The 27532-nt window shown below is 31.7% G+C and overlaps 1 protein-coding gene across 1 annotated transcript; it reads left to right on the forward strand.

Moving 5' to 3' along the window:
* The first annotated feature begins 181 nt into the window (after positions 1-181).
* On the forward strand, positions 182-27522 carry LOC129227729 (mitochondrial-processing peptidase subunit beta-like). The gene is made up of 14 exons (XM_054862336.1): positions 182-293; positions 3144-3362; positions 5999-6128; positions 11462-11660; positions 12763-12842; positions 15547-15659; positions 20319-20423; positions 20524-20562; positions 20777-20871; positions 21072-21137; positions 23236-23352; positions 24658-24715; positions 26858-26933; positions 27315-27522. The coding sequence occupies exons 1-14, from the start codon at positions 237-239 to the stop codon at positions 27377-27379; spliced, it is 1419 nt and encodes a 472-aa protein (XP_054718311.1). The 5' UTR covers positions 182-236; the 3' UTR covers positions 27380-27522.
* Positions 27523-27532: the final 10 nt, after the last annotated feature.

Below are 27532 nucleotides of genomic sequence, written 5' to 3' on the forward strand. Positions count from 1 at the left end.
GTGAGGTTTGTCGAACGCAAGCTGAAAAAGTTGTAAAGCGAAATATGTTATACTTGTTTGACATCAGGAACAAGTAAAGATAAAACCCTTAGTTAATATTTAGTTTGTTATAAAATAAATATTAGGCTTTATTAATTTTGGAGAGATGATTATGATATTTCTCTCATTTTAGTTTCATTCTAAAAGTTTAGTGTACATCTAAACTCACTCAAGGTTGTTGTTTGGGGTCGTTCAACATGGCAGCGGTGAAATTATTAAAATTTTCTTCCTGCTCCTTTTTAAAATCCTTATCTGTAAGTTTGTATCTTGAAAATGGTCAAAGTTGTTTCTTCCTTTATTGACACTGAAAGTTTAACTGGCCAAAATTGTTACCGAAACTTGTTTCTTACGTGTCAGTTAATTGTTCTATTCATTTTGCGGACGATCTTTTTATAAGATAACTTAAATACAAACTTGTCTTAAATTACTGACTATTTCTGTCAAGTCTGCCCAATAAGCATTTTGAATTAAATTTGACTTTTCAAATAGCAAAACAACAATTAATATACGAAAGATGGGGTAGGGAAAATCTCTTATTGCACCGATTTTGCTTAGGTATAGTTAGCATCGTCATTTCAAGTTAAAATAAAAAGTTATCTGAGAAAAATGGGTGTAAAATAAGAAATATAGTACTAAAACATTCTTCAGGAGTTTCAGATCGTCGTCTAGCTGTTTCAGTTTATAATTTGGAAATATATGTGCTTGTCTAAAAATTGGAGTCTGTCATTTTTCCTCCGTGCATAATTTTTTTGCCAAAGCTACAAAGTCAGAGTCGAAGTCTGGGGGTCGAGGTCCGACTAATTGTCGGGCACAGGAGTCGGAGTCAGGTGCCCTAATAGTGTGGGAGTTGGGAGTTTGCTGTCAATAGCTATTTCCAACACAATTTGTTTGAAGTAAATCCGCCTTCAAGTGCGGAATCTAGGTTGACTTTCAGTTTCCCCGTAGGAGTTAATGTTAAGGGATTTGACCTGTTCAAAATTGAACGGAAAATTGTCCGCATCAAAAAGATATTTTATATACATGTTTTTCATCAAAAGCTTTTTCCTACAAAGTTTTTGAAGCAAATTTGCCTCGATGTTCGGAATGGCCTTGAATTTCCCCATAGGAGTTTTTTTGAACTGTTCAAAATTGAAAGAAAAATAGTTCAAATCAAAAATTGAAATATAGGAATGAGGTGTCCTCGCCGAAATCTTTCAAACAAAAAAAAAATGTTCGAATCGGACTATTCACTTAAAAGTTCTTATTTAAGGACAAACCGACAAACATTTTTCCTCATCTCAATGCCCTACTTTCCAATTTTTAATTTTTCGATGTTTATTTAATTATTATTTTTATTTTTGACTTTTTTTGTTTTTCGCGATATTTTCAAGATGCATTAAGCCTTCTTTCATCAGGGTTCGCGTTTACGCGCTATAGCGGGTTTTTTACGCAAATTCGCGGGAAAGGGACGCAACTTCCGCGAAAAATCGGGTCCCAGGGACCCAGAAAACCCAAAAGATAAGAACCAGAAAAAAAATGGGAGAAAATGCTAAAGATCTATTTAGTAAATGCTTTTAAGCTTCAAAATGACCAGGAGAATCAACAGAAAGGGACTAAAATGACCCTATCTGTTTATCAGCTATTCAAACACACCCCAATTGTGGATCAGTCAATGGAATTTTAGTGATAAGACTGGAGCTTACAGTGACCTCCTGGGCAGAGCTCAGGAAGCAAGTTCACAAATAGCCCACTGTACTGTATTCTAAGAATAAGTTTTCCCTCAACTTTTGTCTTGAGGAAATTCCTAAAAACAGAAATGAAGACTAAAAATGAGAGAGGTTTTCAATGCAATCTTCAGGATTAATACAAGACAATTGTACAGTAAAAATATTGCAATTTGGTATTCATGTAACCAGAATTACTTTTGAAAATCATCATTTTGCATCCCCAATAAAAAGAGGGGAGAAAAAAATGGCGAATATTTTCCAGATCGCGCTAAACACAAAGAGTTCGGAACTTTACATTTTTCTTGTTAAATTGCTTATGAATACTTGAATTTTATACAAAAGCACTTTAACCTTGTTCTTTTTCTAATAATTCATCTCTTTCTGATGGGTTATTTTTATTTGGACTTGCAAAAGTCGGGTATTAATCGATCGCGCCATTTTTAAAAATAGAACAAAAATCAAAACAGATATTTTGAACAAGTCAAAATAAAGTCAAATATACTGATTTAAGATTGCAAATGAGCAATTTTCACACTCATATGAGAAAATGTTTCGTTTTTGCGATCGCGATTTTTGCGTTGGGTTCATTCGCTTGCGATTTATTATTATTATTATGTAATTGCCAATGATAATTGGGAAGGGGGGGGGGGGTCTGTTTGCTTTTTTCACTAAGAAAAATTTCCAGGAAAACAAAAGTTAAGGGAGTGCTTTTTGCTTGATCAATCAGAGGCACTTGTTTTATATTTTATGGTAAAACCCATTTTTAAAGTAAATTTTGAGTTAATCTCATTGTAACTGACCAAATAGTTTCTCACATAACTGAGTCTTGCAAGTGTATTATTTGAAAGTAATTTTACAATGATAAAATCACAAAAGAATTAGGGCAAAAATAACCAATTTATTTTATTTCATGCCTCCCCCCCCCCCCCAAGTATAAATATTTTTATATTATTCATTTACGCACTAAGATTTTCTGTTTAAAATTTAAGGGAGTCATTTTTTCCACCAAAGGACCCAAATCTATTTCATTAATGGGTCCCTGGGACCCATGTTACGGATAGTTGAGCGCGAACACTGTTTCATGTTTTTTTCTTCTTTCTCTGACTTTTACTGGGAAAGTAGGCTAAAGAAATGAGTCAATAGGCATTTTAGAACACCCTATTGAAAACAAAAAGGGAAGTGCACAACTAGAACTTACTAAGACCCCACATCAGGGTTGGTAAAAAAAACGGTTTTTTTCAAAAAAAAAAAAGGTTCGTTTTGGTTGTTTGGGATTTTGTGAAAGGTCCGTTTTGGTTGATCGGATTTTTGTGAAGGATCCGTTAACGGACCCAAATTTCCTCCGGCCGGACCCCTGCCTTTATTATGCTTTTTTAATCTTAAAACCTTTTATTTCAGGTTCGAAATCTACGAAAGCTATCAACTGCCACCTATGCGCAAACACTGTTGAATATTCCTGAGACAAAAGTCACTACTCTTGAAAATGGATTTAAAATCGCTACTGAGTATTCAGATACCCCTTGTTCAACCGTGGGCCTTTGGATCGATTCCGGGAGCAGGTTTGAAAGTCCCGAGAGCAATGGTACTGCCAATTTTGTTGAGCACATGGCATTCAAGGCAAGTAGCTTAAGTTCTGTTTTCCCACTTATGAGCATTGTGGTATTTGCTCAGTGTTAGAAAATAAGCAATTGTTGTGCATATTTCGCGGCAAATTAGCTGATTTTGATGCATAGATTTTTAAACCTAGGTAATAAATTTCATGTCTATAACTTTGGATGGCATTGATCCCTTGGCAGTTCTCAAAAGGTGGGAACAAAAAAGTTAACTTTGAGCAATTTCAAAAATTTTCAAATTTGACATCAATTTTGCTTTTATTCTATAGTATGCATATCTAGAACACAATATATGAACATGAAAAGACAGCAGGTATTTGTAAAAATTGTTAATTAGCAAATTAAATCAGCAGTCTGTAGGTAACAGATTTTGGACATTGTTGTCCTGTAGGTAACGGATTTTGGACATCATCATAATGTAAGTTTTACCATTTTTGACAATTGTTAATCTGATTTTTAACATTTCCAATGAAAATTTTATTTACTACTTTTTGAATTTTGCAATTTATTAATAAAGGGGATAATTATGAAGTACTTGAATGGCTATACATACTGCTCTTTACATATAATAAAGTTTTGGAATGATTTTGAAGAAGTTGATGAAAGGTAAAAAAATGCTTCAAATTAAAAATAATACAAGTATAAAAAGTTACATCATCAGTTTTAATAATAAATATTTTTTCTAATGTCATAAGAATTAAAACGATGTCTAAAAAAATTGAAACAAGAAATTCGTATTTCTATTTGGAGATCGTTAAATTATGTTTCCAAAAGAAAGGAGAAAAAAAAATCTAAAATAATAAAAGCGGGGGGAAAAAATGCTAGCGCAGGTGATAACGTCGCCAAAACTGGTGCAGCTGACGATAAACTACATTTGTCTAACTGGAATTCCCCTCTGGTAACCTTTAGCTTATCGTATACTGTGTTGTCGCCAATGGAGGTTTGCTTGGCGATTTTAGCGCAAAATGGCTTTCGTTGCGATCATAACCAGCCATGTTTCCACTGTAATTTATGTATTGTTCAATGTGTAACGTATTAATTATGCAAAATACCGATGGATTAAAGAAGATAACATTATAATAACCTTTTTTATTGAGGTTAGAAGACAGTGGATCGTCTAAAAATTATGAATAAACGGACAGAATTATCGGCGTCAAGATCGTAACACCATTTGGACATCTCGCATGTATGTTTAAGAAAAATTACTTTTCTTCTAAGATACTGCATAAAAGCTTATGAAAACACTTTTAAACAATTAAAAATTGATTCTGAGGATCGATAAATACCTTTAAAACAATAACATCATATACTTAGTTCTCAAAAAATAGCATTGTAAAGATCGTAACTTTTGGACATGCATCAAATTTCAAACTTACTTTTTTCTAAAATCGTTTACAAAGTAAATAGTCTGTCTTTACTTTTGTTATTTGTGTAAAATATTAACAAAAAATTATTCAGTGTAAGATTCATGCCTTTAATTTTTTTTTGAAACGTATGGAAATAATTAAAAAAAAAATTTTTTTAATGGTACATTTGCTCAGTTAACGTTTTGGTATGTCCAAAATTGTGCCTTTTAGCAAAGAAAATATTTTTTTAAGGGCATTTGAAGAGCATTTTTTCAAAAATTTATGGCAATTCTTGTCTCTATACAGTATTATAATTTAACTCAAAAATTTTTGAGTTAATTAAAATGAAAGTTATTTGGTGTTGAAGCTTCAAAGTTGAGGTCTGTGTTTGTTCCCACCTTTTGAGAACTGCCCCCCTACTTCCTGAATCATGGTGATCGTGACCAGGTATCAAAATCAAGGGATGAAAAAAAATTATTTTAAATTTTGACAGTGTTTTAATATGTATATATTATACCTATTTAATATAGTTTTTTCAATAACCTCATCTATGAAAATATGTTTGAATTATTAAAATGAAACTTAGATTTTTATTTTTAATCAATGCTTTGAAAATTTCAAGCATCATCAAACTTCATAAATCTGGCACTGTATTTTCTTTAAGTTCCTTGTTCCTGATTCAATACAGACTTCAAGCATGCATTTGTAAAAAGTAAATAAAAATTAAAATCAGAAGCCAAAGGTACTACACTGCATTATCTTTCAACTTCAACCATTAAATATTGTTGGTGACCTATCGGAATATGGTATGTTTGAAACTAAAATGTTAATCTACATAGATAAAATTGTATTTGATCAAATATTTAAAATTTATTTATTTTGAATTGCAAAAACCAGGCTTGTTTGATTTAATAATAAAAATTATTGCTTAATTAATCAAGTAGAAAAAAAAAGATAACAAATATCATGGCTTATATAATTGGCAAACACAAATTATTTGACTTTGAACAGTAAAAGGTATTTATGTAAATAAATAAAATTTGACATTTGTTCAATTTTTACTGTATAATTACAGTAATGTATTTAACTTATTTTAAGAAATGGTGTTTATTAGACTTTTGTTAAAGACTGCAAGGCTCAAAAATTTGTTAATTATTTTTATTAATTTGAAATAGTGCATCAGGTATTCTTAAGCCGTTATTAGCTTGTAAATTGTATTACACAGTGAACTTGTTTAAAAATCCTACTCATTAAATGAAATATTTTTTAATAAAATGAATGTCTATACTTTTAGGGTACTTCAAAACGATCCGAGAAGGATTTAGAAATTGAAATAGAAAATATGGGAGCAGTGTTTAATTCGTATACAGACAGAGAAGAAAGTGCTTTCTATGCCAATTGTCTTCCTTCTGATGTACCAAAAGGTAAGCATGATTGGCTAAAATACAAAATTTTCAACCATTCACAAAGTTTGCACTTTACTTGTTAGCTATAGTTTTTTTCTTTTGAGGTAGAATTTTGGCAGTAGATTTAACTGCCGATAGCAGGCTTATATCTCCCCAAGGCTTTATATACAACCTTGACATGATTGGTAAAAACAACACATGTGCAAGTGACTGCAGTGTTCTCAAAATAATAGGAAGATCCATGTCACGGGCAACATCCCCCCCTCCCCTCCCGTGCAGTGTTTCTTTTCAAACAATGCATTTTTACATGCAATTTTAACTTCATCTTGTTCTTCGTTTTTGCTAATACATAGACAAGCCACCAGTTGTTGTCATACACAGCAGTGACGTAGCCTCTTATTTCTTCAAATCTAAGTTTCTCAGGAGATTTCGTTACCTTGAAGTGAAGTATTTAGTGTCTGAACAATCACTGAACTTGTTGCAAAGTCTGGAACATTCACCTCCAACTCAGAAGAATCTTCATTTTTAGAATTTTTTTCACTAATAGGCACTGTATTTTTTAACTTAGTTAGATGTTTTCTACACTAATCACAAATCACAGAGCCATCAAATATTTGTGGAAATGAACCTGTCATCCAAGATGTGACATTTCTCGGTTTGTTTCTATCTCGAGCAAAATGTATTGTTTTCTTCAGTGGATTACAGCACTGAACTCTTACCACAGTACTGCATTTTTCACTAGTTTCCATATTTTCTAAAAAAATCTTAAAATTTGCTTTTTAATTACAAGTTTTAATCGTAGATTAAATTAGCTATTAAAACACACGAGAAACACCGAAGTTTAATGTAATAATTGTTTTTATGTATAAGGTATCACAACTATTTTACAATATGGAATAGATAATTTAAAACAGGAATAAAATTTAAAACAATACTTGTTTTAAATTGGGTTTTTACTTGTTAGTTTGGGTTTTTCTGAATGGGTGCTTCTGGAGACACTGAAGACTGGCTTGAGCAAGTTAGAACAAATACTAGTTTGCCGAATGAGGCCATGTAGCAGACTGGTGTTTGTTCTAACTTGCTCACAAGCACAAACAGGTACCAACTTGCTAGACCTGCAGAGACTGGATCAAGTGAATGGAAGAGAAATGTCTTTTTTAAATAATATGCTTATCAAACTATTTAGCCTACAACAATATTTATTGTAAATTAACAAACTTTTCATGATAGCATAAATTGATATAATTTTATTTAAAATTTTTGTTTTTTATTTGCCTTAATTTTTACTAATATTTTTATAAGAAGAATTTAAAGTACAATGCATTCATATTTTTCACTTACTACAGTACAATTTACTACAGTAAAATAATTATTACTTGGTTAAAATTGGGTATTTATGAAAAACAGGAGTCAGTAATATTTTTTTTTTTTTGACGTAGATCCCATTACCATTCCACCATTATACTTTGCATGGTAGTTTATGAAAGTACTATCTATTTATAGAATTTTTTTGAAAATTTTAAAAGTGGTACTTTTTGGAAAAAATAAAATCAAAAATTTTTGATTTGCTTAAAAAAAAAAAAAAAATCTTTACTACAACCTATGTCATGTTGTATGTCTCTGAAAAGAGCATTGAAAAAGATACAAAATGACACCTGTCCCACCTCTCTAGCTCAATTTTGACAGCTTGTATAGCAATTTGAAAATTGTTCGTTCTTAGTATTTTCACGAGTTTTTGAAAACTACTCATACAAAAAATATTCAAGGTAAAAATTTGAAATTTTGTCACTTTATTCATATTAGCACAAGATATCAGTGTACAAAATTTCAAGAAAATCTAAAGTGCTGAGGTAAAATTTTGATTTGAAGTGTGTTGATTTGACATGGAATGACCCTCTAGTTAAATAATAGTAAGATAATTATGATTTATTTTAATTTGATTTAAAAGTTAAGAAAATTGCTTTGCTGTTTTTTCTCACTGCTTATATTAATAATAATGCATATTAAATTCAGTAAATTTTAATTTTCTGTGGCATTGCGACTTCAAACGAAGCCATTATGTCTCAATGGTTTAATCTGATTATGGAAAAATTTTCAATTTTTTCTCTCTAGTGTTGTAAACTGTTTATTTCTTTTTAACTGATAGATAATTAATTTTTATAATAGAATGTGTGAGACTCAATATCTATTTTTCTATTGTTCAGTTAAAAGAATTAGACTAAAATCAAAGTGATAAAAAAAAGTTAATCTTAAGTTCCACAACAGGCATTGTGGGGCTTACAGAGAACAGAACTGCAGGTTGCAGTTCTGTTAGTTCAAAAAGATGTGAACTTGGTTGCGTAGAAGAAGCAGTATTTTTAAAATCATAGCCTCTCGTTAAACTCTGATATATTTTTCTTTTTAGTTTATGAATAACAATAGTTTGCACTCAAAAATCTTCAAATGGCTTAAACTGTCTTTTTGTCTGTTCTAAAATTGATATAAAGTATTTTACTTGTGTGTCTTTTGCAAGGAATTTTAAAAGTAGCTAAACATTGAGATTGAATTTTTTCTAAAGAAGTTGGTTTATTTTGAATTTATAAACATTACATCTGTTAATAACAGGAAATATCCAACGTTGTTTAGCACTGTGCTAAACAACGTTGCATATTTCCTGTTATTTCTCAGCACATAGGTATTTATTTATTTCTCAGTTACATCTGTTTTTTTTTCTGCTACTCCTTTCTAAGTTTATAAATACGGAACTGGGTTTGAGGGTAGATTCCCAAGGTCTTAGATACATTTTAATTTATTTTATTGCTTTTCCCAATTTCATTATTTGACCTTAATGTTTTTATACTGTTTCTTGAATACTTTGTTGCATTTTAATTTACTTATTTTAATGTAGTACCTAGTTCTATTATCTTATTCAAAAGCTTTTTGAAGTCTTCATCTCGAGTTTATTTGCAGTTAAGTCTTTGATGCTTTTAACTTATAAAATATTTTATATTTTGAGAAGTTAAAAATATGTACTTACTACTTAATTATCAATAAAAGTCAATATATTTCTCCCTCCTATGCTTTAAGTTATAAATAAATGATCTAAATATCTCTATGTTGTATTCAGTTGTTCTGATGTAAATTGCACAAAAAAGTTTTTGGTTCAATTCACACAATATGTTCATTAGTTGCTCATTGAGCTATTAGTTAAAGAATTGACCTTAAAGGGATTTAATTTCAATTATAAAATCTGAGATTAGTAGAAAAAAAAGAATGTAGACCAATTAGATTCTAATATTAAAAAAAAAAGAAAAACATACATAATGAAGTAAAAAGAGAAATTGAGTAAAATAATTTAAAAAAAAAATATTTTAAGGAAAAAAGCAAACAAGAAAAAAGTCTTATTTGCAATGCTTGCAAATATTATAAAAATGATAATTATTAAAAAATTGAATTGAAAGAATTATATTCTCTAATGTATTTCTAGTGTTCACGCTAGGCCGTTTTTGAAGGGCGCAGCGCCCTGCCCTTTTCCATATCAGCAGAATGCGCCCTGCCCTTCTTTTAGATCGCGAAATGCGCCCCCGCCCTTTTCAAAAAAAAAAAAAAAAAAGAAATTGCACCCTGTGTTTTTAAAAAGATGCCTCAACCGTCGTTTCGACCTGCCGCAATATTGGGGCAATTTTATTTGTCCAGCGATCGTCTGCAAAAACGCTCATGTCTTATCCTTGTTCCCAGAATTTCACCCTGAAAACAGCCCCATAAACAAAAGGGGAAGCAAATAAATAGGCAAAGAGGGGATGAGATTCTCAGAATTCAAACAGGTTTATCAGTAGGAAACAAAGGCATGTTCTTCCTTCTACTGAGGGTGGGTATTTGAAAAGTTGTGGGAAGGAGTAGGGTCCTCTGGGAAGGGAGAGATCTTTGTTTCATTCCTTCCCATCCTTGATCTTCTGAGAATCAACAATGAGAGGGAATAGGACATTTTCCTAACAATTTCAGCCCTTTGTGTCCGTTTTTCGTTTGCACGTGGAAATTAGGCCTAGCTAATTTTAGTGCATTGCTAGTGATTTTGTAGCAATCTTTTCACATCTGTTTCTGGAAAGTTAACTTTCTGATTGTTTCCTAAGAAGAACATAGTACAAAGCTTACTGGGCTAAAATGCAAGGGTATTTTTTTAATATCTTAGATTTTTAACCCCCATCCTCAGCCCCCCCCCCCCCAAAACCGTTTGAAATGGAAAAACATCGCATTGACTGGGCGTTCATTCAATTCTTTCCTTTTTGCTAAGAATTTTTATTATCTTTTTATATGTGTGATTCATATAACAGATTATTTAAAACACTTATTGACACAATAAAAACCATACTTTTGACATACTTGTGCTTTTTTCTAACTAAAATGATCTTGCACTGTTTCTTTTTCCTTTATAAATTAAAATATTATGCAATTGATTTTAAAAAAAATCACAAAATTAAAATGCCGATATATTAAATTTTCACATTGTCTGAGATAAAAATCTTAGCTTGGCCCAAGCTGCTTATGTATTGCATTTAGGAGCGCATACATCTGCCAACACATTTGTGTTATGAATTTGAACAACTCCATTGCAAGGAAATAGAGCTCAAATAAAGTCTTTTTAGTTTTACAACTTGCTACCACTGCATTTTGAAGCACTGCACACAGTATTTTAAGTTAATTATTCCATTTGAAGTGTAGTATATTTAAAAAAGGAGAATTTACACTCATCACGATTTTGATGTCTACTAAAATACTCAATGGCACAATGCACATTACTAGGCAGTTTCTTTGGTAGAAAGGGGAGATCAGTAATTAAACACTGTTCTTCTTAAATTGAAATTCAAAGGGTTTTGAAATGCCTAGAATTTTTTTTTTACTCTTATAGGTAGTTAAAATTATGGCCTGAAAAGTGTTGAAAAACACCCAAAGCCAAGTTTCAGTTTTTGCCAAATGTTCCTACGGAGTATGGAAAATGTGCTTAGCTTAGTTGGCATTTGTGTGTGTGTGTGTGGGGGGGGGTGAGCTAACCCTATTCTGCAGACAAGTACGTTTTCTGGATGAAATCATATTTAATACTAAAGTCAGTGGTGACGGCGATCGAGGGGGGGGGGGGGTGATTATGGTGCAGACTAGACTGTTAGAATATTTGCAAGGTGTTTTAAGTGTTATTTCTCCTCTTAATTTTTTTTGGGGGAGGGGGGCACTCAGTACTTTTTGAGTGGTGCATCATTGGTCTTGGGTGGGGGGGGGGGACACTGCGTTGGAAATAGTGCCCTTTCAAAGGCCAGCACCCTGCCCTTTTTTTTCCTAGAGTGAACACTATTTCAAATGTTCATATTTTTTCCCTGTAGTTGTGGATATTTTGGCTGACATCACTCAGAACAGCTCTTTTGATAATGCAAAAATTGAAGAAGAAAGGCAAAATATCTTGAAGAAGTTAGATGAAGCTGAAAGTAATTTGAAGTTAGTGACCACAGACTACTTGCATCTCACAGCATATCAGGGAACTCCTTTAGGACAGTCTGTTATTGGTCCGAGCAAAAACATTAAGTATGCATATTTATGTATGTGTGTGTGTGTGTTTTTTTTTTTCTGAATGGAAATTTTTTTTGAAGAATAGTTAAATATATTTATTTCAGAATGGATTCAATGTCATATGCAATTTTTAGTGCTTAAAAGTTATTGAGATTTATTCCAGGTATCATAGTCACACTTTTGTCAAAATTTATTTAACATTGAGAAATTTAATGAAGAAAAGCGCTAAATAAAAGGAGTGAATGACATATAGGGTGTAGTGACAACAATAAAGATTCTAGATTGTTCATGAAACAAAGTATTACGTAGACTTGGAGAATTTGCAAAAGATTTTAAAAATAAATCCATTGTTTGCGAGGTTTGCTACTTTCAATGAACTTTAAAACCATCACCTTCTTTTAAATTGAGAAAGCAGGATATAAAACCGTTAGCTAAAGCTGCACATAAAATCAAAGATGCTTTTATGTGTAGCGTTGAGTGATGGTTTCAAAATTCAATGAACTTTAAAACCATCACCTTCTTTTAAATTGAGAGAGCAAGATATAAAACCGTTAGCTAAAGCAGCTAGAGCGTTGCAGTGATGGTTTTAAAGTTCAATGAACTTTAAAACCATCACCTTCTTTTAAATGGAGAGAGCAAGATATAAAACCATTAGCTAAAGCTGCACATAAAATGAAAGATGCTTTTGAAAAACAGGACTTTAAAACAGGCAGCAAAAGAAGCTCAATGCAGTTTTGAGGTAATTATAACTATCGAATGTGATGAAAGAAACATAAAAAATTAGAAATCATTGAAAAATAAAATAGGAAATGAAATATGATCACATCTTTTTTTATAATAATTCATAATTCCATCACTAATATGATTATATACCTCAAAAACCTTATCTCATACCGAATCATGATAAGGGAAACCTATGATTGATTGAGTATATCAAGTTTTAGTCATTTTTGTCACCTTTCTGTTTTTTTTTTCAATGGTCTCTCGCACTCTTCGACCTGTAATTGTTATGTTATTTCTTATTAATAGCTATTAGACAGTAAAAATGAAACTTTTTAATATTTTGTTGAATTCTAATAAACATATTTTTATGTCCCTAACATTTCAATTGTTATAGGAAGATCTCTAAAGAAGACTTGTCATTCTTTGTGCGAAATAATTTCCTGGCTCCTAGAATGGTTCTAGCAGCTACTGGCAGTAAGTTTATATATTTCACATGTTCTTTTAGTGTACACTACGCACACATATTCATAAATACATTGTGCATCCAAATTTTATAATTTTTCAGAATGACATTACCTTATATGTTTAAACAGTTGATGTAACTGTGCATTGACCTTTCAGTAATGTTACATAAAATAAAATAGAATAAATATTAGAGATTTAAGTGAATAAATATTGCGAAAACTTTTATTGCTGCATGATGCAATCATAATTGAAAAGTAGTAGTTTTTAGCATTTCTAATCATTTTGGTGTATTTTTTAATACAAATTTTGTCATTCTATTAATCTAAATGTTTTTCCCCAAACTATTATTATTTTATTCATCAGTTCCCTATGAAATTAATTTCATTCTATGTTAATTTTATTCCTTATAATGCTGCTAAATTTTCCCTGTGCTGTCTATAAGATTGATTTCAAGAGGAAATCTTCAATGTACAGTTGACCTTCGTTTTATCCAGGGGTTACGTTTTATGGAAATGCCAAGTAAATCTAAGCCATTTACATTAGTACTTAGTAGTAGTGGTACATTGGAGTTAGGTTCCATAGATGAAAAAAAAAATCATTCTAGTGAGAGATAAAAATATATAAGTTTAATGCTTACTTATTTTGACACATATGTACATCGTGTATAAAGAAAATATGAATTAACTTAGTGTCTATAAAAAAAAAAGTTGTGATATTCTTTTGACAATCATTTAATTATTTTTCTCTGTAGTTCTTCGTAGGGCATTAACGCATCCATGATTGCTCGCGTCATTTCCATGCTGGGATCGTTTGTCACTAACAAATCAGAATGATCATTTGCCATTGTCGACGCATGGCTCAAAATCTTCAATGCGATAGCATTTGGTTGTGTGTCATCAATTTCAGTAATCTCATTGGTTTCGTTCTCCTTTGTCATTTCTAAAAGTTCTTCTTCCCGTGAGCTCTGAACTGTGTGTGTTTAATAACTTTACTTCTGGAAAGAGCTCTGGAACCGATTGGAAAAAAATATTTACAATGGTCCAAGCTTGCTTATTAGCAGGCCAAAATTCGTTATGGGAAATCTGCAATCTCGGGAGTTTGGATTTTTAAAGAAAGGAAAATTTTATCTGTATCTGTTTGCAACATCCACATAAAATAAAACAATGGTGTCAAATCTTAAACCATATTTAATCAAATCTGCATAAATTGGTTCTGGGTAAATATTTGGTCAATTCTGAAAGGATTAAATGAAATTCTGAACTATTTTAACTTCTTAGATCTTCCCAATTCTGTATGTGGTTGGAAAAAATGAAAAAAAATAACACTGCTGCAGAAGTCAAAATATTGCTTAAACAGATATTAGTTTGGCATGGGAATTGGGGTAGCTGTTTACCATACTGGGTACAGTGTATTGTAGAAGCTGTTATAGTAATTCTCGCACTTCGGTACATTGGTTACCTCAATCCTAATTTTCATGTAAAAAATAATTGGAGAACTGTGGCAAAAGTCTTGATGCGGTTCAGAAATGTAAGTTTTCATTTTGGGATGTCTTCTTCAGTGAATAAAATGATATGTTTGAGAGGGGGGGGGAGCATTAAAATGAATTTTTACTATCATGTAATGTTTTATAAAAGTTTAACGACTTAAGTTTTGGAAAGAAGTTTGGAATGTTTGGTGAGGATGATAGACAGTGATAGTCCAGTCAATAGATACATTTTACCTTGCAAAAAATGGGATAGAACATTTTTTAAATTTGTACATATTGGTCCCAACATGGAAAAAGCAAGTTATCCAACACGAAAGACCCTGGAAGAACTTTTGAGGGCCGAAAAACAGGAAAAATTAATGACTTTTATGAGTTTTTTCAAATTATCTCAGAAATGGTTAAACTTATCGAAAATTCTCAAATATAAAATTTAAAGAGCATTACATTTCCTACAACTTTTATAATTACAACTTCTGTGTAGCATGAATAGCCAGCTCTCTGCAGCTCTTTGAAAATAGACAATTTTCCTTTATTCCGAGAGAGAAAAAAAACATTTATCATTAAATAAGGTGCATTAGTCCTTGACTAGAACCTTTAGTTTGAACTTGACTAGAACCTTTAGTTTGAAAAGTTTAGCAACATTTTTAGTTTCTTGATTTGTTTTTCCCCTTTCAATGTCAGGAAACGTTGGGGGCTACTATCTCTCCATGAGCTGCGAAAGACACATATTTTTCAAGGTCACACAGCAGGATTCTTTTCTTTCTTCGTTTTCCGATGCGCCTTCTCGCATGCTGTTATTCAGAAAACTGCACGCTGATGTTTTACTTTCAAGAAGTTGTAGCACACTTGCTATCTGTGCTACAAAAAAGTTATATGTATGAAAGTTGTAGGAAATTTAATGTTCTTTAAACTTTATATTTAATTTTTTTTGCTAAAATTAACTAATTTTGAGATATTTTGAAAAACACCAAAAAAGTCATGAATTTTTCCGGTTTTTCGGCCCTTAAAACTTTTCCCAAGGTCTTTCGTCGGATAACTTGGTTTTTTTATGTTGGGATCAATATATACAAATTGAAAGAAAAAAAATCTTCTACCCCTTTTTTTGTAAGGCAAGCCGGTTTTTGCCTACCTATTGACTGTACTATGAGTAAATGATATATTTTCATTGTGAATTTCATGTTTAAGAAATGATTTTTAAAATAATTAATTCAGCCTAAAACATCATAGGTATCAACCATGACGAGTTAGTCAAACTTGCGGAAAAGAATTTCTCATCAGTACCTCTCACATACACCAATGAGATCCCTACAATCAAACCTTGTAGGTTCACCGGTAGTGAGGTAAGCATTTTTTAAAATTACTTATTAAAAATTAAAACAAGCCGTTAGGGTATCTCAGAACGAAAAAGAAAAATCTTATTGTTAATAAACATTATGTCTCTGGACCTATTCTTTTTGGTTCTAACAGATTGTGAAGCTTTAGTTTTTTAAGTTAACTATAACAGTTACATATCACGCAATAAAATGGGGGAAAAAAGGAAAATGTTTTGAATTTGTGTATATATACGTACAGTGGACTCTCTCGATCTGAACACTTTCTAATGTGAACACCCTGTTATTCTGAACACATTTTGATGGTCCCGGCGAAACTCCATAGACTTAATATAGGCTAACCTCTCTGTACTCTGAACACTCCAATATTACGAATGCTATTTTGTAAATCCCTGTTCTATGTCTACCGCTCTATATACTGAACATGTTCACAATCGGTGCTCTGTAACTCCTTCAAATCAAATTGGAAAGCCTTAACTACATTTACAATTTTATCACAATGATTGAAGGGCATTAAGGGCAAGATGGAGAGAGGAAGAAGAAAAATTATTTTCCTGGATATTTCTGCATCACATACAGTCATTCACTGAGCAAGATGAGCCTGAAGTTTCTAACACTGAACTATATTTCAAGAATACAACAATTGTATCAAGTAATATTCAAGACCTTTTAAGTAAAATGCAGCTGAAAATTACTCGGAAACATTTTCACTTGCGTACCTTGCATGAGAATGCACAATGCAAAAGCAGATTAAAAATTACTCTCTTTCTTCAAGATACTGCACCGATAGCTGTATCGTAATATTTTATTGTTAAATGTTATGTAAAACTTTTTAAATTGAAAAAGAAAGTAGTAAGTGCATGAGTTTAGATCCTACTAAGTTGAGTTAGACATTCCAGTAGCCACCAATACAAAATTCAGCACCTCTATCTCAGTAACTGGTATACCTCACTAGGCAAAGTACTGAGCATAGTCTGTTTAACCCAATAGAATAAATACATGCATTATCCAGTCTCCCTCTATAATGAACATATCTGAACACTTTTTTTTAATCCCATAAGCATTCAGAATAAAGAGAGTCCACTTTATATATAGTCAATTTGCAATAACTCGAATCTAAAGGGACCGACAAAAAACTTCGATTTATCGGAAGTTCGACTTCCCGCTAGTTTTGGTATTCAATATTTTAATAATACAAAACATTGAATATTTTAATTAATTGTACATATAACAGAAGAAATTACAGAGCTTAAAAGTTTTTAAGCACAATATGTTCAGTTTAATCAAAAATATTGAAAGAAAAAAATCAAAAGCATGGTTTTGATTTTAATACTGCTGGAACCTCTTGAATAGAACTGATTCTACTTAAGGAAAGGTACACATCTTCATTCGTTTCAAATTCAGAAGAGAATGAACAAATAAAAGAGTGCTCAACAATGAATGCTATCTACTGGAGTTTAGGGTTCATCCATTGGAGTTAGGGTTAAAATTTCAATATCAAAATATTACCGGGCAATTGCTTCGTTCAAATGTAGAAGCAATTTTCACCCGTCATACCTTGATGGGTTTTTTATAGCATAGAACAATGGTTCCCAACCCATGGGCCGCAGCCTACAAGTGGGCCATGAACAGCGTGGTGCTGAGCAATGGATACTGGTCGAAAAATCTGAACCAAAGATAAATCTTGATGTATTAATTTCTGTTTTATGCAAAAATTCATAGATATACCGTCACTCAAAAACTCTCCCTGGCTCATCGTCAGTGAGGAACTTTAGAATTAAGTTTTTCATATTTCTTAAGAACTTTTCCCTATAATTGAAAATTAAGTATATGAATCAGAAACTTCTTTAATGAAAATTGCAGAGAAACTAGTATTATCCGTGGTCACTGGTCGAGAAATCTGAACCTAAGATAAATCTTGATGTGTTAATTTCCGTTTTTTTTTGCGAAAATTCATAGATATGCCGTCACTCAGAAACTCTCCCTGGCTCATCGCCAATGAGGAATTTTAGGATTAAGTTTTTTCATATTTCTTAAAAACTTTCCCCTATAATTGAAAATGAAATATAATGAATCAGAAACTTCTTTAATGAAAATTGCCAAAGAAACTAGTATTAGCTTCAAGCTTCAAGTTTAAAATGCTCCTCCTTTGTTAAACTGGCTTGACTAATCATCAAATTGAAACATTTGAGGGGCTTTTCGACATCCTACCTATTTGAACGAGACATTTCATTGAAGTTTAAAAAATAATAATAACATAGAAATGTATTGAATGTTATAAATTATTTTACACTATAACTGCCCAGTTTCAATCCAGATTTCAATTTCCTCGTAGAGGAAAAACAACGCCAAAAATCCCATGGAGCTTTAATTTCGATGACTTTTCTTTCAGTTTTCTTACAGCTATGCCAGCTAAGTGAATGCAATTAAGTTATTTTCTTTCTTAAAAATTGTTCTCTTACAGTATATTTATATCTGTGGTGTGACATGAGGGGAGAAGGGGATTAACATTTCCAGAACTCTTGTTTTTAAAGCACTTTCAGTCCTAATATGATATATGTTATTTACACTTAAGAACAATTATGAACAGTTGCACCCCCCCCCCCCCCCGAAAGTAAATTTTGGCTGTGCAAGTAATGCATAGTAGTTAGTGGACTACAATCATGTTTTCTACAAAACTGGTAGGCCGCACAATCAAAAAAGGTTGGGAACCGCTGGTATGAAGAATAAGAACTTTCAGCTAAAACATGTTGAAGAACACTGTGTATTAAGTTTAGAAACAGCCACAATATGTTTTTGAAGAAAATAATACTGAAAACTACTTTGTATTGCTCTATTAACAAGCAGAATGTAATGATTTGAAGTAAAAATGTTGCATGTGTGGCATATGTCATTGTGAAATACACCGCCAGCTCAGTCATTTCCAGCCGAGGACTGCAGTTTCGTGCTTATTAGCACTCATCAGCCCGGCATAGGAAAGTGACTGAGCTGGAGATGGAAAACCTCTTAAGGAAGCTACCAGTTTGTTTCGCACTCTTGGCTTCCTTAAGAGGTTTTCCATCTGCAGCTCAGTCACTTTCCTATGCCGGGCTGATGAGTGCTAATAAGCACGAAACTGCAGTCCTCGGCTGGAAATGACTGAGCTGGCGGTGTATTTCACGTATTTCTGCTTTAGCCCTGGCTAATGGGCGGTAATTTACTGAAAATACCTTGCCTCGCGTTCAATCTTCGAGTTGAACCATACCATTGCTTCGGTCACTCGTCTGGTCTGCTAATTCTATATTAGCTACCAGTTTGTTTCGCACTCCTGGCTTCCTTAAGAGGTTTTCCATCTAAAGCTCAGTCACTTTCCTATGCCGGGCTGATGAGTGCTAATAAGCACGAAACTGCAGTCCTCGGCTGGAAATGACTGAGCTGGCGGTGTATTTCACGTATTTCTGCTTTAGCCCTGGCTAATGGGCGGTAATTTACTGAAAATACCTTGCCTCGCGTTCAATCTTCGAGTTGAACCATACCATTGCTTCGGTCACTCGTCTGGTCTGCTAATTCTATATTAGCTACCAGTTTGTTTCGCACTCCTGGCTTCCTTAAGAGGTTTTCCATCTAAAGCTCAGTCACTTTCCTATGCCGGGCTGATGAGTGCTAATAAGCATGAAACTGCAGTCCTCGGCTGGAAATGACTGAGCTGGCGGTGTATTTCACGTATTTCTGCTTTAGCCCTGGCTAATGGGCGGTAATTTACTGAAAATACCTTGCCTCGCGTTCAATCTTCGAGTTGAACCAAACCATTGCTTCGGTCACTCGTCTGGTCTACTAATTCTATATTAGCTACCAGTTTGTTTCACACTCCTGGCTTCCTTAAGAGGTTTTCCATCTAAAGCTCAGTCACTTTCCTATGCCGGGCTGATGAGTGCTAATAAGCATGAAACTGCAGTCCTCGGCTGGAAATGACTGAGCTGGCGGTGTATTTCACGTATTTCTGCTTTAGCCCTGGCTAATGGGCGGTAATTTACTGAAAATACCTTGCCTTTGCGTTCAATCTTAGAATTGAACCGAACCATTGCTTCGGTCACTCGTCTGGTCTGCTAATTCTATATTAGCTACCAGTTTGTTTCGCACTCTTGGCTTCCTTAAGAGGTTTTCCATCTAAAGCTCAGTCACTTTCCTATGCCGGGCTGATGAGTGCTAATAAGCACGAAACTGCAGTCCTCGGCTGGAAATGACTGAGCTGGCGGTGTATTTCACGTATTTCTGCTTTAGCCCTGGCTAATGGGTGGTAATTTACTGAAAATACCTTGCCTTTGCGTTCAATCTTAGAATTGAACCGAACCATTGCTTCGGTCACTCGTCTGGTCTGCTAATTCTATATTAGCTACCAGTTTGTTTCGCACTCTTGGTTTCCTTAAGAGGTTTTCCATCTCCAGCTCAGTCACTTTCCTATGCCGGGCTGATGAGTGCTAATAAGCACGAAACTGCAGTCCTCGGCTGGAAATGACTGAGCTGGCGGTGTATTTCACGTATTTCTGCTTTAGCCCTGGCTAATGGGCGGTAATTTACTGAAAATATGTCATTGTATGTTCTTTTTTGTCTGTATGATGAAGTAATTAAAATCCTTTTGCTCTAAAGTATGCTTCAACTACTATAAGTTGGTTTTCCCCCCTCTCTCAGATTCGTGACAGAGATGATTGGATGCCATTCGCACATGTAGCTGTTGCTGTGGATTCATGTGGGCATAATTCAGAGGACACATATCCTCTGATGTTAGCTAAAACTGTAAGTTTAATAAAATTTGTTTTTTTTTATCAGGAATTAAAATTCTTATTTTTGTTGGAAGAATTGTATTATTATTAAATAAATTTATTTTCTTTGATAGCACATTGGAAGTTGGGATAAAACATTAGCATCTAGTGCTGTAAGTATTTTTTACTTCATTTTTTTTATTTTTATTCATTTAATTAGAATTATTTACAAAACTATAAATGGTACAATTTTTTCTCCATCTGAGTTAAGCAGTTTTCTGAATTCTAATATCTTTGTGGACAAGTAAATATTTTGGTCTTTTGATGTCTCGTGTTTATCGGAAAGTTATTTTATATTCCATTGTTGAGTTATCTTTTTCTTTATAGAACACAGTTAACCCTCTTATTCAAAACATCCATGGAGAACCAAGATGTCACAGTTTTGAAGCATTTCACATTCAGTACAGAGACACTGGATTATGGTAATTATTTCTAAAACGATAAAATTTTGAAGTTTTTACTAAAAATTTTTTTTCTCTCTCTTTTCTTTCTATGTTTTAAATCTGTCTTTCAAATAGCAATTGTTTTTATAATTTTCTTTTGCATCAAAATATTTTGATAACTTATTCTCTAGCTTAAGGTTATTATGCTGTGTTTTGAACAAAATATTACTGTCTTTCAGGGGAATCTATTTTGTAATGGATGGCATGGTTCTAGATGACTTCATGTATAACTTACAAAATGAATGGTTTGTTATCTTCATTTTTTTCCTCTTCTTTTGATCTTGGGGGAAATAATTCTAAGTCAATTGCAAAAAATCTTGATGATACTCTGTGCACTCCCCCCCCCATCCCTTCTGCCCGATAACTTTTTAGGGAATAATCCAAATCAAACACGATCTTTTTCTGTTGGGAAGATTTTGGCTGGGTCACCTTACTTTTATACTTGTTCTTATTTTTCATTTAAGTTTTTGATGGTGCAAAAAAATACTAAAATTTATGGCTATTGCAAAGTTTAAATACTGTTTAAATCTTGATGTTTTTCGTGTAAAAGAAACAGTTGGTTTTTATCAAAAACCTAGAATTTTTTTCTTTTGAATTTTTTTGATGTTATAATTTGAACGTATCAAATTGAGGTTGGGTACTTCTCATTCCGTGCATGTAGTAAATCTATTTAGTTTCTGTGGATATCTATTGTGTAAATTAAATTTCATTTTAAGAGTAAGTTTGCTTTTATGTACCGTGGTTAGAAAGTGTTTTAATGACTTTTTTGAATTTAAGAATAAAATATAAAGTGGGATAAAAACATTCCTTTATTCAGGGTGTCCATGCACCGGGAAAGATATGGATTTCGTCTGTGATCGAAAAGTCATGATTTGCAGCAGAAAATGCTCAAAAACCATAGAAACTGACAACTGGTCATGGATTTTGAGTTCAAGAACATGCATATTTATCGAATTGTACAGATTAGGTGCAAAATTTACACATCTTAGTCGTTTCTCACGCTTGTATGAGTCAGTCCCAGTTTTTCACACATTTCCAAATTTGATTGCATCCGCTTCTACAGTACTCAACTCTTTTTTCTTTACTATGTGATTCTACCATTTGGACATTTATAATTATGTATTTAGCATTATTTTTAACCCTCCTCATATGTCTAATTATGTATTTGAGGACTTGCAGACTTTTAATTTTGCCGCTCTCCTTTGTCTCGATAATTTTTTGAGTCATTTGCATCTGTGTTGATTCAAGAGACTCATAAAACTTACCATTAATTTTCAGCAATGTCTTAAGTAATGAAGATTTTAGAAAATAAAATTGGTCTAAAGAATTAATTAAAGACCTTTAGAAATTTGATAAAATACAGAAATCTGGGAATTTTATATTGTAAAAATTTTAAAAAGTCTGAAAATGTTGCAAAAATCAAAAATTTTGGTATTTTTAAAATATGTGTAGCTTACCCTAAAACTTTGGCGGTATATTATATCTGGTAATGTGTGGGTATGGTAAGTTAGTTACCATATATTTTAATTTGATATTTTATTTATTGTGAACTTAATTTTAGTAATTTTTCGAAAGTATTGCTAGTCACAATTTGTAAAAAACTACTAGCTTTAAAATAATAATAATAAGTTTTAGTTTTATTATTTGTTTATATAAAATCAAATATTTATTTACAAAAATTCAAAAGAAAAAAAAAGGAAATAAAAATGAAGCTCAAGTGTTTTGTTGTACACCAGTTGTTTTACATCATTATTGCTACTTGTTTGAAACTCTTTTAATTTTGAAAAATCATTTTGTGATTCAAACTCTCTTTCAGTATATTTAGTGATTGAAAAATTGTATCATATCAGATTTTTTGGAGAAAAAAAATCATAAATTTGCATCTTAATTCTTACCTATAGAAAAATATTGCATGATTTATTGAAATCCAAAAAATATAGATTTTTAAATATAAGTCCTTGGTAGCAAAATAATTATGTTAAAACTCTAATTAGTTCAGGTGTATCACTAGTCATTGTTGCATAAATTGTTTTTAAATTCTATTTACATTTCACTTTAAATTGAATTTTTAGAAACATATGTCCAAAGCATAGATCAGATGGTTGCAATTTAATTTTTACAAAACACTAATCTAGATATTCTTGTGAAAAATTAGTGTTTTTTTCTGGAAAAATTGCATCCTGTGAGTCATGGAGAGTTACAAGCAGAAGTCATGGATTTCAAAACTCAAAATGTAGCAGATACCCTGTATATTCTACATTTAGTGTTATTATTTCTTTACAGTTTCTTCTTAGTCTATACTATTTTCTTTGTTCTCTAATTCTTTAAAAACTTATGTTTTAGGATGAAACTTTGTACAAGTTTTACTGAGAACGATTTAAGAATAGCTAAAAATATTCTAAAGGTTAACATTTTACAAGATCTGGATGGAAGTACTCGGAATTGTGCTGATATTGGCAGGTAAATATTGATTTTTTTTTTTTTTTTTTTTTTGGCCAGTATTGGAAGCTATTGCAAATGTTATAAAATGCCAAAATCTTTCCTCTGAAAATTTATTTTCTGCAAGAAACTTTTTTGTCTGGCATTATAATCTGGAAAAAAAATAACCGCCATTTCATGGTAGATCTTTTTTTTTTAATAATCATAAATTGCTTATTATTCTCACTTAACCGTAGTTGATGTCTCATCCTTTTTTTTGTTGGTAATTCATTTCTTCTGGTGCTTTGGTTGAAAGAAATTTGGTGATGAATGTTACCCAAAAGATTTGTCACACTAAAAATTTCTTGCTGAATGCAGGGTTCCCAAATGGTCTGCTTTTCCTACCAAAGTCCGTTTTTTAGTTGTCATGTTTAAGAATTCAATCCTTTTGCATCTTGTAAATATTTTGATATTTTTGGCAATCGGAAGTTATTTTGACATACGCGCCTTAGATTAGCTTATTTTATTTTTAATTTCCGTAGATAATAAACTTTTTTATTTTTTGGAACCATTGCAACCATTCGAGTTTAAGTGCAACATTGCACTTGCTCAAACTTCGCGAAAAATTGCTTGTTGTGTTTAAGAGTTCAATCCTTTTGCATCTTGTAAATATTTTAATATTTTGGGCAATCAAATGTTATTTTCACAAATACAATCTTAGTCTAGCATATTTTATGTTTGATTTTAGTTATGTTTAGTTTTCGTAAATTATAAGAATACTGGCTACCATTGCCTGGCTTTACACGGTGTACCTCAAAAATAAAAGTTATGTCAAGTGACACATGTTCAACAATCAGGCATGAACAAAAAAAATCAGTAAAATTTTGCGGCAGATTGAAGAAAAGTATCCAAAAAGGAAACTTTTTAAATCCCCCAGTTGCAGGAAAAGCCTCAAACCCAAAATCAGAATTTTATTTGTTTATATTCGAGAAAAAAAAATGACAACAGATCTTTCAGTTCATGATTTTCTTCACGCTACAAATTTTAATAATATAGTAATTTTATATTGGATAATTATGCAAAAGAAAAAAAAAATCCATGTTCATACATTTTGTTGAAATTGACTCACTTTCTCTAGAATTTGAAAACTTGTTTCATTTTTTACCGAACAGTTTTGAATTATAGACACTTTCCTCGGTACTTAAAGTAATCTCCAATAATTGTACAATGGAACCTCTTTTGAATATGTTGTTAATAATTATTCTATCTAGACTTTAAAATTTCAATGATGTACATCATTTATTTTTTTCGTCTTATAATGTTGAAAAATGCAATATTTTTGCTTAGGCAAGTACTTCATTATGGAAAAAGATTGCCATTGGCTGAAGTGGACGACAAGATTGAGGTATGAATGTATAAGATATTCTAGCAATTTTATAGTTAAAGGTACTAGCACATAAAGCTCAGGTTAAATATATTGTTGCAGACTGATAATGTTATAGGAAAAAAATCAAAATCAGGTAGTTTAGCACATTATAAAAACCAACTCTGGCATGTTATGTCTGTCAAATTTCAGTTTGAAGTTTTAGTAAATGAACATCTGTTGTGTTTTTAAAAACTGGAGGTTTGGTGTCCGTGAACATCAATTTGAACGCATAAAAACTTTAGTACTTGTTTCTTAATCAAATATTTAATTTACTTAGCATAGTTTAAAATATATGAAATTTTATCAAGACAGAGAATCAATTACATTTCACCTTTTCTTTAAATTCAATTTCATTTCTTTCAGCAGCTAAGTTTCCTTTGTCCTAAACTGGATTTTAATTTAAAATTAAAAAAAAAAGTGAAATTAGGAATTTGGTTCAAATTATTAGTTAATAAGAAAATAATAACTAGTTCTCTCGTAATTCTCGTTGCTTCCTATGTTAAAATTTTGTTTTTAATCCATAATTTAAAGCTAATTTTCTGGTACAGTAGAGACTCGAAAATCCGAGTCTCAAAAGTCTGAGGTTCTGTTTAATTCAAGTTGCTTTATTCATATTTTAATTCAACAACTAAAAATTATTTGCATCAGAATTTAAAAATTGAAAATGTTTTGCTATTTTAAAGTAAAATTTCCTTATCTACACACAATAAAATTAAAATATTAAAAAGGTATTAGAGGTCGGTGTCAACATTTGACAAGTAGCATAAAATAATCATTGACTACCAGAGATAAATTAATTGCTAGTAACTTAACATGAAAAAGGACTCAAAATATTGTTTTGCAGCAAAAAACAAATCAATAGCCTTTTTGAAATATCAGATAGCAATCCACAGGTGAAGTGACTCTCTTGAATGACTTGACGTCGTACTAGTCGTATATTCAAAATTTTAACCTTCCATGACTAATTGTTTTTGCGTTATGAGAGGTACTTGTACTTTACTTACGTAAGCACATACATACAGCTGATCAGGGAAATACTTCTAAAAATCGGTTTAGAGACAATCAAAATGCATTTTTTAGCTACCTTCAAGTTTACACTCAAACATATTTATAGACATCATGAAATAAAAACTAATAAAAATTCGTTTAAAGGTAAATAATATTGAAATTTTTTTGTTGAAATTTAAGTGATAACTTTTCGCTCAGAAAATGCATCCTTTCCCCTTTACAAGAAAGGGTAAGGTGTTCCAGTTTATACCATTAGAATAGTGTAAAATTGAAATCGCTGAGAATTTTCCAGATAATCCAAATTTTCAGTAATCCGAGATAGCGTGAGCCCCATTTAGCTCGGATTTTCAAGACTCTACTGTATTTTTAAATTTAATTAATGGGATTAAAAAAAATAAATAAAATGAAAATTAAAATTTTAAAATAAATAGTTTTATACCAACATTCCGGTTATGATATGCAGTCGCTGGATGTCTTAGCCAGTTCGTATTTGCACAGATCATTTGCTCCATGAAGTTAATTTTTTTCTTTCCCAAAACTGATCAGAAATATTTTAACTGCTCCAAAAAGCCTGTGGCAGTGGACGCTGAGTGAGTTTGTTGAAACTTTTAATTCATTGTTGAAACTAATCATAAAAATTATGATTTGTAAAAAATTCTTTTTTTATGAAGAGGATGAGCTGATGTAAAAGTAGGAAAAGTTAGTTAATCAAAATTCTCAAGATTTCAGCATCCAAGCACATTAGAGTATATTCTAAACAGTTGGTTGCTAAAAAAACTTTGAAGACCAAAAAAAAGGGGGGGGGGGTGGATTTTTCTCTCCAGTTTAACTAATTACATATATATTTTTACATTTTATACTATAAACATTAAATGTTGATTTCTGAAGTCATATTTGCCCTAAATTGTTAGATGGTTTTTAAACTTTATACATCAAATGATTTGAACAATTTCTGATTAAAAGACTAACAAATAGCCTTCAAAACCTTAAGATACAAGGAGAGATTATTTAATTTTTTTAAGTCAATTGCACTGACTTATAAAAATTATGCAAGATTATTGTATTTGTAATACAATGCAAATCTGACTTTTTTCTTTTCTTTTTTTATTTTAGTCTATAACGCTGAAACAACTGAAAGATGTATGTTCAAAATACATTTATGACAGATGTCCAGCTATTGCTGCTGTTGGTAAGTAAAATATGTACTAATATTATATTAAGGGGGTATTCTAGTCTAGAGGCTTAATTTTAAGATGATTTTATAGGCACAATAGAAAAAAAAATCAGCTAATTTCACTATCCATTTTTATTAGTTTTTTATTAATACATTATACATTAAAAGTATAAAAATGCATAATAGTTGAAAAAAAAAAATCAAAATTGTAGTTGGAGGAGGCTGGCAAAGTGGGGACTTTAAAAAAAAGGGGGGGCGGGGGTCTCCTGGTTGACGTGATTCTAATCCTCCAGGTGATCTGATTTTTTTTTGAATTTCTAGACTTGAACACCCCCTTAAATTCATTCATATTTTTTGTCATTTAAATCTAATGGTATGTTTAACTTTATGTTTTAGGTCCAATTGAAGCAATGACTGATTATAATCGTGTCCGTTCTAACATGTACTGGCTAAGATACTAAAGTAGTAAACAGTAAATAATCTTTGTAACTTTTTCTATGTTTCAAAGTTAAATTAAAATTGTACATAGTAATGTCAAGGTGTGTAATCTTCTGGTCAAAAGGACTTATTATCGCTGTCAAATAAAGTAGAAATTTATATGAAATTGTTTTTTC

This window comes from Uloborus diversus, chromosome 1 (assembly GCF_026930045.1).
Source record: "Uloborus diversus isolate 005 chromosome 1, Udiv.v.3.1, whole genome shotgun sequence".
In the NCBI taxonomy this organism is placed as follows: domain Eukaryota; kingdom Metazoa; phylum Arthropoda; class Arachnida; order Araneae; family Uloboridae; genus Uloborus; species Uloborus diversus.

What these genes read in the sequence shown, in the direction of transcription:
- LOC129227729 (XM_054862336.1), top strand. Translation starts at nt 237, where the DNA reads ATGGCAGCGGTGAAATTATTAAAATTTTCTTCCTGCTCCTTTTTAAAA. An exon ending in TCCTTCTGATGTACCAAAAG is followed by an intron (nt 6,129 to 11,461) that starts GTAAGCATGATT and finishes TTTTCCCTGTAG; the next exon opens with TTGTGGATATTTTGGCTGAC. An exon ending in GGTTCTAGCAGCTACTGGCA is followed by an intron (nt 12,843 to 15,546) that starts GTAAGTTTATAT and finishes AAAACATCATAG; the next exon opens with GTATCAACCATGACGAGTTA.